This window comes from Falco peregrinus, chromosome 7 (genome assembly GCF_023634155.1).
Source record: "Falco peregrinus isolate bFalPer1 chromosome 7, bFalPer1.pri, whole genome shotgun sequence".
Classification (NCBI taxonomy): domain Eukaryota; kingdom Metazoa; phylum Chordata; class Aves; order Falconiformes; family Falconidae; genus Falco; species Falco peregrinus.
Genome location: NC_073727.1, coordinates 5,766,138 through 5,777,079, shown reverse-complemented (window position 1 = coordinate 5,777,079; position 10,942 = coordinate 5,766,138). Strand labels below are relative to the sequence as shown.

General features: G+C 47.8%; 1 protein-coding gene across 3 annotated transcripts; it reads left to right on the top strand.

Annotated features, from left to right (window-relative positions):
• Positions 1-878: 878 nt before the first annotated feature.
• Positions 879-8,428, top strand: ZBTB18 (zinc finger and BTB domain containing 18). Of its 3 annotated transcripts, XM_055810918.1 has the most exons (3): positions 879-1,190; positions 2,346-2,429; positions 4,561-8,428. In XM_055810918.1, the coding sequence occupies exons 2-3, from the start codon at positions 2,417-2,419 to the stop codon at positions 6,141-6,143; spliced, it is 1,596 nt and encodes a 531-aa protein (XP_055666893.1). In that variant the 5' UTR covers positions 879-1,190; positions 2,346-2,416; the 3' UTR covers positions 6,144-8,428. The 3 variants fall into 3 exon arrangements, with proteins under 3 accessions (XP_055666893.1, XP_055666894.1, XP_055666892.1); XM_055810919.1 differs by lacking the exon at positions 2,346-2,429 and having other exon boundaries at positions 880-1,190; XM_055810917.1 differs by lacking the exon at positions 879-1,190 and having other exon boundaries at positions 2,048-4,467.
• Positions 8,429-10,942: the final 2,514 nt, after the last annotated feature.

Here is a 10,942-nt window from a genome sequence, read left to right as displayed (position 1 = left end):
TCCAGGCAAAGGCAGCCCCACGGCCAGGGTGGCCAGTCAAGGGTGCAGGAACACACCAGAGGTGGCTGGCCTCACCCCCTCAGGGACAGCAGCCCAGCCTGGCCTGCCACACCAGGACACGGCCTCAGGGCCGGGACCTCAGCCTCGAAACCAGGACCTCAGCCTTGGAGCCAGGACCCTGGCTTCGCAGCTGGGACCTCGATCTCAGAGCAGGGACCTTGGCCACAGGGCTGGGACTCTGGCCTTGGAGCCAGGACCTTGGCCTCAGGGCTAGGACCCTGGCCCCGGAGCTGGGACCCTGACCTCGGGGCTGGGACCTCAGCCTCGGAGCTGGGACCCTGACCTCAGGGCCAGGACATAGCCTCAGGGCCAGACCCCGCCCTCGGCCGCACCTGCCGTCCCACCATGCACCGCGCTAGCCCTCCCCCGCCCCCCCCCCCCCCCGCGCCTCAGCAACCGGCGAAAGGCTGCGGCCCGCGCGCGCCCTCAGGAGCGAGGCCCCGCCCCCGTCGGCCCCGCCCCAGCACTCGCCCCACCCGCCGGCCCCGCCCCCTCCCCGGGCTTGGCGGTGCCCCGCCCCCTTCCGCCACGGCTCCCCGCTGGGTCACGCCCCCTGCCTCGCCACGCAGCCGCGATTGGCGGCGCTGCCGGCCTTCCCGGGCCTCCCTCCTCCACTCAGCGCCCGGCGCGACCCGTCACTCATCGGCCAGGCGGCGCGGCGGTTGGCGGCGGCGGCGGCGGAGGCGGGCCGGGCTGTCACTCAGGGAGCGGAGTCCGAAGTGGGGAGCGGGGAGGGGGCGAACATCTGTCTGCCGCAGCCCGGGCCCGGCTGTGCCGCCGCCGCCGCCGCCGCCGTGCGTGCGCCCGCGCCGCGCCCGCCCGGCGCCCCCGCCCCGCCGCTCCCCCGGCCCCCGCCCCTCCCCCGCGCCCGGCCGCCCGGCCCCGGGCTCCGCGCCGTCTCCGGCCGTCGGTGCCATGGGGAGCCGCTGAGCGCGGGGCCCGCTTCGCTCCGCCGGCTGCCCCGCTCGCTCCTCAGCTGCCGGCAGGGGGGAGGCCGGGGGGGGGGGGCGGCGGCCAGCGGGCGGGCGGGGGGGGGGGGCGAGGCGCGATCCCGGAGCGGCAAGTGAGCGAAGAGAGGAGCCGGCGGGCGGCGGCGGCGGGAGCGCGGAGACTTCGGGCCGCCGCGGAGTGTGAGTCCCGCTGCCCCCATCCCCACACACCCGCCGCGCCGGGGCCGGGGCCGGGGCCGCGGGGCGGGCGGAGTTGGCGGCGGGTCCGGCGGGGGGTGGGCGCAGCCGGGCGGGGGGGCGGGGGCAGCGCTCCCGGGCGGCGGGACAGGCCGGCCCGGCGCCGCTCACGGTTACTTTTCTTTTGTTGCCGCCGTGACCCGTGGGGCGGCTTTTCCTGCGGGCCGAGCCGCCGCTTCCTTCCCCGCGGGGCGGCCGCGGCGGGGGGAGCCGCAGCCGGGCGGGAGCAGGCCCCCGGGCGGCCGAGCCCGGCCTGAGGTGCCGGAGGACGGAGGAGGGGGGCGGCGAAAAGTTGCCGCCGCCCGGTGGGGATGGGGGTGGCCGGGCCCGCCGGGAAGTTGCTACGCGCCGCCGCCTCCCCCCGGCACGGCCCGGCCCCGGGCGGCTCGGTAGGGGCGGGCGGGGTGTGAGTGTCCCCCTGGGGGGGGGGGGGGGGGTCGGATCCCGGTTCGGTGCCCGCTGCCCGCCCGCCCAGCGGCGGGGCCGGCGGCCCGGGGACCGGGGAGCGCGGTAGCTGCCAGCCCGAGCCCCCGCTGGCGGAGCGCGGTGTGAGCGGAGCGGCGCGGCTGCGGCAGTGCCCGGCCCGCACCGCCACCGGGCGCCAGGTCGGGCCCCCCGGGGCTGGGGCCGCCGGGCTGGGGGCGGCTGGAGGGGTCCCCCCGGCTGGGCTGTGCTGCCGGTGCAGAAAGCGCTCCTCCAACTTAAAAGCAGGAGTGTTGCTGCGGCTACGGTAGAGCCCCATATGTTTAGGATTTTCTTTTTTTTTTTTTTTTTTTTTCTCCCTCCCCGTTAGAAAGTTTGCAAAAAAAAAAAAAAAAAGAGACTTTGAAGTATTTTGTTTATACTAACAGAAGAGAAAAGTTCTCCTAAGAAAAAGCTGGTGGCAGGAGTGTAGAGGAGTAGCATATGGCATTAAAAGGAGCACAGCTGGAGGTAGCATTTCCATCTGAACATGATGTCAGAGCAGCTGACAGCCTGCCATCCCTCAGCCTTTTATTCTAACACACAGACAGGGAGTTAGTGTGTGCAGATCTGTGTGTGGAGAAGGTATCTCATTCCTCTCTAACATCATCTCCACTTTGCATCTGTCTCTCCTAGTCTGCTTTTTTTCCACCGATCTAACAGACCTGGAGCCAGCAAGACTCAGAGGAAAGGACTTAATCAGGTTTATGTGTACTAAAGGTAGGAGTAGCAATAGATTAGATACAGCATATTTCTGTTTTGGTGTGTTGTTTATTGAATTTCAGGGGAAAAAAAATCACATTACTTTTCTAACCAAGTTTAGAGGTAATATATGAAATTGAGTATTAAAGAGATAAGTGGACTTGGTCAAAAGGCTTGGGCTGCAGTTGGAGAGTATCAGTTCTTGGGCACATTGTTAGCGTTAACTTTAATGCATATCGTGAGAATGTCTTGGTTTGGAAGGAGGAGAAAGCAAGTTCATTCTTCATTTCTGACACCAAAACTGCAATGGATTTAGTGGCAAGCCTAAAGAGAATTCTGCTTTGTGTTCTTGTACTGCATCTTTTAAATGACTTTACGGGGGTTTTTAGTGAAATATGCAAAAGTGTCCTTTTTTTCAAGAAAGGACCGTTCTGGCTGAAATGTGTTTGTGGGGAAGTCTTTCATTAAACTTCACGGTTAAATATCCAGCAGCTCAGAACCATAGTAGCATACAGCTGTAGTGCTTCTGAAAGATAGAAATCAGTTATGTGTTTAAAAACTTTTGTACCCGGGAGAATGGCTTGACTGGTTTCCTCTTTTCTTTCTCGTGTGCAGCATTTGAAATCTTTTATTTCAGCATAACAATAATTATTTGAAGGAGTTTTTGTATTTGCGACTAATTTAGAACTTGTAGATTTGAGCTGCCTGAATTGGCCAGACAGCTGTAATCGCACTCCTCTATTCTTAATCTCTTTATCTGGGCAGCAGCTGCCATATGGCCACAGTCAGCTGGATCAGATGTTTATAAGCTTCCTTCTTCGTCCCTCTCTGTCCTTTCAGCCTCCTAATTTGATCACAGCTACCTTGTGAGCTGCCCTCCAATCTTTATTTTTAGCCCTCTTAAGGATTAGGATTGATGTTGGCTGTGGGGCACTTAAAGTGATTGTATTGTAAATCTTCGTGCTTTACTCTAGCAATGGTATTTTACAGAATATAGTAGGGGTTGTGTTGTAAGTTTTAGTACATCTTGGTTTGCAAGGGATGAGGATTTTACGATAATATGTGCCAGCCTGGAGAGCCACGATCTGCTTAAATGGTTTGGGAGACCATTGCTATCAATCACAGAAGAATAGATTAAGATAGGTTTTTGAGAGATTTTACTTTCCATTTGAGTTTTTTCTTCTCTACTTCTTTTTTAAGGTTTTTTTTTTCTTTGTCAACAAGGAAGGTGAATAGAAAAATACTTGGGTAAGAACAGTACTCAGGATACTGATTTTAAATATGCACACATGCACACACGCTCACGTTGAATGACTTTTTTTTTTTTTTTTTTTTTTTTTTTTTTAAGTTTGGTACTGCAAACTCTGCCTGGTGTGGGAGGGGAGGGAAATTTCTGTCCTTCTGCACAGGGGAAGCAGTGCTTGTTGGCGTTTTGGTTGTTAGTTTTCTCTTGTAAATTCTGCATGTTGGCAAAAAATGCTCATGTTCTATTGTACAGTATGGGGAAGGTTTAGAACCTGCAACTGTACTTACTACAAGAAGAAAACCACGCAAACTAAATTTCTGGAAATCTTGATTTTGCTGTTGATATAAATTGACACCCGTAAATAATTTTTATACTTTATGAATGTTAGACCCTCAGATTTGGCTATATTAGCATTTCTTCATGCGCAAACCTCTCCTCTTACTACAATTTTACTTTGAAAAGAAGGTTGATGATGTGATTTATTTTTTTTTCTTTCTCCTCAGTGATCACTCAAACTCACTGTTTAAAAAAAAAAAAATTTTTGGGGGGGGGGGCGTCTGCCCTCCTAGGGACGCAATCTGGAGGAAGTTCCCTTAAAAAAAAAAAAAACAACAAAAAAACTGTTGAACAGATTTTATGAACAGCAGTGATACTTGAAAAAAATTACAAGTGTACCTATGCACTTATTAGAACGGCTTATTTACCACGGAAAGGAAATCGTAACATCAGTGATTGATGGGGGAAAGAGTTGCCATCCTACATGCGTGTTAAATAATCTTTGCGTGGTGCCAGTACCAGCATTCTGGCACTGTAAGTACGAGGCTTTTAGAGTGGAATAACTTGGATTCGTAAGTTCTGTGATTCCGACCTACGTTTAATTTTTTAAAATCTCGTTGCTTATAGGTTATGAAGACAGTATGGAGTTTCCTGACCACAGCAGACATTTGCTACAGTGTCTGAGTGAGCAGAGACATCAGGGTTTTCTTTGTGATTGCACTGTTCTGGTAGGAGATGCCCAGTTCCGAGCGCACAGAGCTGTACTGGCTTCATGCAGCATGTATTTCCACCTCTTTTACAAGGACCAGCTGGACAAAAGGGACATTGTTCATCTGAACAGCGACATTGTTACAGCCCCAGCTTTCGCTCTCCTGCTTGAATTCATGTACGAAGGAAAGCTCCAGTTCAAAGACTTGCCCATTGAAGACGTGCTAGCAGCTGCCAGTTATCTCCACATGTATGACATTGTCAAAGTCTGCAAAAAGAAGCTGAAAGAAAAAGCAACCACGGAGGCAGACAGTACAAAAAAGGAGGAAGACGCCTCAAGTTGTTCAGACAAAGTGGAGAGCCTCTCCGACGGCAGCAGCCACATGCCAGGAGACTTGCCCAGCGATGAAGACGATGGAGAAGATGAAAAATTGAACATCCTGCCTAGCAAAAGGGACTTGGCGGCTGAGCCTGGGAACATGTGGATGAGATTGCCCTCAGACTCAGCAGGCATTCCCCAGACTGGCGGAGAGGCAGAGACGCACACAGCAGCAGCTGGAAAAACAGTAGCCAGCCCCTGCAGCTCAACAGAGTCTTTGTCCCAGAGGTCTGTCACCTCCGTGAGGGATTCAGCAGATGTTGACTGCGTGCTGGACCTGTCTGTCAAGTCCAGCCTTTCAGGAGTTGAAAATTTGAACAGTTCTTATTTCTCTTCGCAGGACATGCTTAGAAGCAGCCTGGTTCAGGTGAAGGTGGAGAAAGAGGCTTCCTGTGATGAGAGTGATGTTGGCACTAATGACTATGATATGGAACATAGCACTGTGAAAGAAAGTGTGAGCACTAATAACAGGGTACAGTACGAGCCGGCCCACCTGGCTCCGATGAGGGAAGATTCGGTCTTGAGGGAGCTAGATAGAGAGGACAAGGCAAGCGATGATGAAATGATAACTCCAGAGAACGAGCGAGTCCAGGTGGAAGGAAACATGGACAGCAGCTTGCTCCCTTACGTGTCAAACATACTTAGCCCTGCTGGCCAAATTTTCATGTGTCCTCTCTGCAACAAGGTCTTTCCTAGCCCCCACATCCTGCAGATCCATTTAAGCACGCACTTTCGAGAGCAGGACGGGATCCGCAGCAAGCCTGCTACCGATGTCAATGTCCCGACCTGCTCATTGTGTGGTAAGACTTTTTCTTGCATGTACACCTTGAAACGTCATGAGAGGACTCATTCAGGTGAAAAGCCCTACACTTGCACCCAGTGTGGGAAGAGCTTCCAGTACTCCCACAACCTGAGCCGCCACGCGGTGGTTCACACGCGGGAGAAGCCTCATGCTTGTAAGTGGTGTGAACGCAGGTTCACGCAGTCCGGAGACCTTTACAGACACATTCGGAAGTTTCACTGTGAGTTGGTGAACTCATTGTCTGTCAAAAGCGAAGCACTGAGCTTACCTACTGTCAGAGACTGGACCTTAGAAGATAGCTCACAAGAACTTTGGAAATAAAATTTTTATATATATAAATAATATATATATAAATCTATATAGTTGTGGTACAGTCTAAAAGCAATCTTGTTTCCTTGAACTGAAAGTTTGGCTATTAGCTTGTTTTTGCACTTTAAGGCAGCATGAATATTTCACTAATTTAGCACTCCGATAAAAAATGAACTGTAGAGGTAATCCGACAAAGTAACAAATTACGGAGCGTTTTTTTTCCCCCTTTTTGGAATAGAAGCCAGCGGATACTTTACTTCTAAGGAATCTCCAATTCAAAAAATTTGGACGTGGCTTGATTTTCCCCAAAACACTGCGTTCTTTTAAGCTCTCGATCTGTTTCCTCTTAAAATCTGAATGTAGAAATCCTCTCCCAATTTTGTCAGTTCCTTTACATTTCTATAATTGCATGAGTCCTTTCTAGCTGTTGGAAACCTGAATGCTTTTAGACCCAAATGGAAAATTTCTGAAATGCTGGATTATCTATTTTTAAACAAGCGTTTGACTTAAAACTTATTATGGCAACTTCTGGATTTCTGACAGTTCCCACTGGAAAAAAAACACAAAAAAACACAAAACAAAAAACAACACAAAAACATAAAACAAAAACCCTGAGAGTACACTGGGATCACTGGGACTCTGTCTTACGTGAAGGTTTGCTTGGGATGAAAAAGGATATTGCAGCTTCAGCAGTGATGAACTGTGTGTTTAAAAAATGTGAATTACTGTTATTGTATACTGTAATTGATTACATGGGCCGGGGGGAGGTATCAAAGAACTTGGCAGGTTGTGTTGATGCTCTTAGTTGAGTCTTGAAAAGTAAATATTAACGCTACAGAAATGCATGATTTTCAGTATATTTTTGTCTTTGTTTGCATTGTATAACTTTAACGAGTGAGTTGAAAATTATTTAATTTCCTTAGGAAAAAAAACCGACACCGTTGAAAATGCCAGTGTTACGAAGAAGAGAAATGCACTGTTTTTATTTTATCTAATTTAAATTTACTTTCCCACTGTCTTTAAGTTGAGAAGAACTTAAGCTACGAGTCGCCGATTTAGCTACGTTAACAAGGAAAAAAAAAAAAAAAAAGAATGTTTACAACCAGGCTTCGAGATTTGCATGTGCGGTGTGCATTTACTAACCCCAGACCCCTTCTAATTGCACAGACCCCACGCCAGCTCCAACTGAGGTGCGTCCATTTCCCCAGATGAGCATTTGTAGGATTCCTGCTGCACCACTCCACCACAATAGGTCGTTCTTTTTTTTCCCCCCCGTTGAAAAGAGGCTGTGGACTGAAAAAAAAAAAGGAAAAAAAAGCCCGGGGCTGAAAGGCCTGGGAAGGCCTGAGTGGCAGGGGGGCCGGGGGAGGGCAGGGGGAGGACTATGCGTATCCAAGCAGCAGAGACTGCAGCCTGACGTGTGGTTTTAATGACCAACACGCAGGTCAAAAGCATTTTGCACAGTGTTTGTTTTCCTGTCTTGCACTTACAAATAAGGTCTATGGGAGTAGCATGGAAAACGTTTGCTGTTTTTTCCTTTTTTTTTTTTTTTTCCCTTTTTTTTTTTTTTCTCTCTGCTTTTGTTTAAAATTTGATCGCCTTAACTACTGTAAACATAGCCTATTTTTGTGCTTAAGATACTGAATGGAAAACTCCATTGTGTATTGCTGGACTGTTTTGGAAATATTTGGTCAAATGTGTGTTAATTTGGCTGTAATGGCATTTAAAACAAAAAAAAAAAAAAGCTGTGAAAATGGCCTTGGAGCGTTATCTTTAGTTACTTGAATAGTTTCTAGGTTTTAAAACTACATTCTTTTCTTAAGTTAGAGAAGACAATCAGTGTCTGAGGAAAATGGACTTTCTCTTGGATTTTTTTGTGGTCCTCGTGAGTGATTGCTTTTTTCCTTTCCTTAGTTTCACATTCTTCTTTTGTTCTAAAACTTAGACTGACATCTAGCTTTGACAATCATAGTATGTTTTATTTTCCTGAGGGGGGAATAACTTATAATGCTGTTTAGTTTTGTACTATTGGTGTGTTGGTGAATTTTTAAACTGTGTGCTAACTGCAATAAATTATATGAACTGAGAAATCAATTCCCTTGTCTTTTTTCCCTCTTTTAAATTATAGTTACGGAGTATTTTTTATAATGTGTAACTTTATTACTTTTGTACAGACTTCTATTGCTAACTGTGTATGGAATATGTTTTCAGTATGCTTTTGAGCACTTTGTTGCTAACGTACATATTTACATCTCACTTAACATTTACAAAAATTAAATGCTTGTGTTTTGAAAGCATTTCTCTGTGTGTAGCTCTCGATCATTCTGTAGAGGTATTTTTTTATTATTTTTTTTTTTCTTCCCCAAAGACTTTTGCAGAAGCGGTCTATTAAATTCCTGAAATGTTGCTGCCATGCAAATATCTGTGCAGACGCCCAGTTCCTTTTCTAATTTCACCCCAAGGAGCTCTCCCAGGCTCGCTCTTTTGTATTCAGTCTCTTATCAGAACAGTAGGGCAGAAGGCAACAACTTAATCTGAAGCGCTGGCTGGGTACAGACTGCCCGTCAACGTTAAGGTAGGCAGTCAAAATGTCCAAAAGACCGGTAATACATCCAAACTGTCTGGACTACAGAGGAAAATGGAAATAATCCTGAGTCCGTTTGGGGATTTCTCTTACGGACTAAACGTTTCTTAAAAAAAAAAAAACAAAAATGAAGCTTAGCGAGACCTTTGAAAAAGACCTGCTTTAGATGCTTGTTGCAGGATATACCCAGCATTCTTGTTTGAGGCCGCTCCATCCCAGGAACGAGACCAGCACTGCAGAGCCCGATGGGAATACGAAAGTAGAACTAAATTAGATGTCTGGAACGGAGACAGCAGGACCAATTTGAAGGGGAAAAAAATACCTGAATTTAAACATTTCATTACATTTGTCATCTGCCTAGGTACAGCTGAAGTTGTGCCTTGACCAAGTGAATCTCGACGCCTAATGCTATTCTGCTTGTCTTCCTGCATCTACGGTAATTTGTACCTAGCCAAAATTATCTTTTTCACTGTTTTTATAACTATTTTCAACCATCACTTGCTGTGTTTGGGGGTATTTTTTTGAGTTACTACAGCTATTTTGAAAACATTTCCTTTTGTCAATGTTAGCGTCTTCGGCCGCATAGGTTTCTCTTTTTCTAGCAGCAGCCCTTTCCTCTAGGCTTTCATACGGTGGAGTGTTATGTGTAGTTAAGGCACTTTAAAGTATCGTCAAGACTGGAAAATGGCTAATACTGCAGTTCCAAAATCCATGCAGCTGATGAGCTGTGGATGTGGCTCTAGGCACATTCACCATTTGTTCCCCAGCGTTAAGATTTGCAAGAATTGTAGCTTCCCGAATGAAGCTAGACTTAGAAGAAGCCCCTTCTTCAGAAGGGTAACAGGGAACACAACTTAGGCATTAATGACAAAATAGTACAAAATAGCCTTTATACTTTAATCCGGATGGTTTATACATGTGCAGCACACGCTTGTGGCTGTCGGAGTGTTTCTGCAATGGAAAGATGAAACGTGCTCCTGTGTTGCTTCTCTCCACAAGCTTTAACGTACTGACTTACCTGAGTAGTCGTAACGTTTTGATCTTTCCTTTTTTTAGTTTTTATTTTTATTTTCTTAATACCGTCCCTAGATAACAAAGCACGAGAGAAAATTTTCTTTGCCTCGAGGGTACGTGGTGACACAATCCTCACCGTTCGTGTTGCCATGATGGTCAAAGGCAAATTGCAGGGATGGGAACTGCGCTCTGAACTTCACAGGTTCGGGAGGGTTTCCCTGACCACTGATAGCCATCGCTTTTTAACTGTGAGTACTTCTAGGCCAGGGCTCACAGGGAACATGCTAAATACTGTCATTCGGCTGTTTTTTTAACCACTGTGATAGCTTAATATTCCTTATTTACGAATTATTTCTCTAAACTCAAGCTTAGGGGTTTGGTGTGACAGAGGCTTTTGAGTCAGGTGTAGCATTCTATAGACACCTACTCACTGAGACCTGCGCGTGTTTTAGGTGCAATTTGAAGAAGAACTTGGTAGGAGTTTAAAACAAAAATTTCTGGCTAAGGAAGGGAAGGGATCCTCATCACTCCTCCTGGCTCTTCTGCGTGAGGGTAAAAGCGGGTTCCAAACAGTCCCAGACACTTCTGCTGAGCCTAAGCGAAACCCGCATATCCCTTGAAAACCTGCGTCGCCTTGTCAGAAGCCTAAATAAAATTTTAAAATTAATTTGTGAAGGGACAGATTCCCCATGCCACCTCACCCCAGTGGCCGTGCTGGCTCACCTGCTCAGGAAGGACATCAGGACATCACCCTCCCCGCTGCCGCATACCCTCTGCTGTCCTTCTGCGGATAACGGATCAAGGGATTTGTCAGCGGCGGACTGACTCCCTCCCCTCCTAATTAATTCTACAAAAAATGAAGTGTTCTAACTTTTTAATGGGCTCCTAACATACAACTTTGAAAATCTGTTTTCCCACCCTACTTTCAAAATTGAAACCCTGCACTCCCCTTTTTATGGTCAATGATGCTGCAGCCATTTGTAGCTGGGGAAAAACTTACAAGGGGGGGAAATTTTTACCTGCTCCCTCCCTCACTTTGAAACAATGCAAATTCCTTCAGGACAAAGGCGAAATATGTTTCGAGTCTGAAAAAATCCCCTAAAATTAGAAAACTGATTCTAAAATATTGTCATGTAGTCATCTGTAGCAGGGTTCTCAAACTTATACATTATTAACGCTATTTGTCCGTGTGATTTCCAAACTGAAATACTTC

What these genes read in the sequence shown, in the direction of transcription:
- ZBTB18 (XM_055810917.1), top strand. Translation starts at nt 4,335, where the DNA reads ATGCACTTATTAGAACGGCTTATTTACCACGGAAAGGAAATCGTAACA. An exon ending in AGTACCAGCATTCTGGCACT is followed by an intron (nt 4,468 to 4,560) that starts GTAAGTACGAGG and finishes CGTTGCTTATAG; the next exon opens with GTTATGAAGACAGTATGGAG.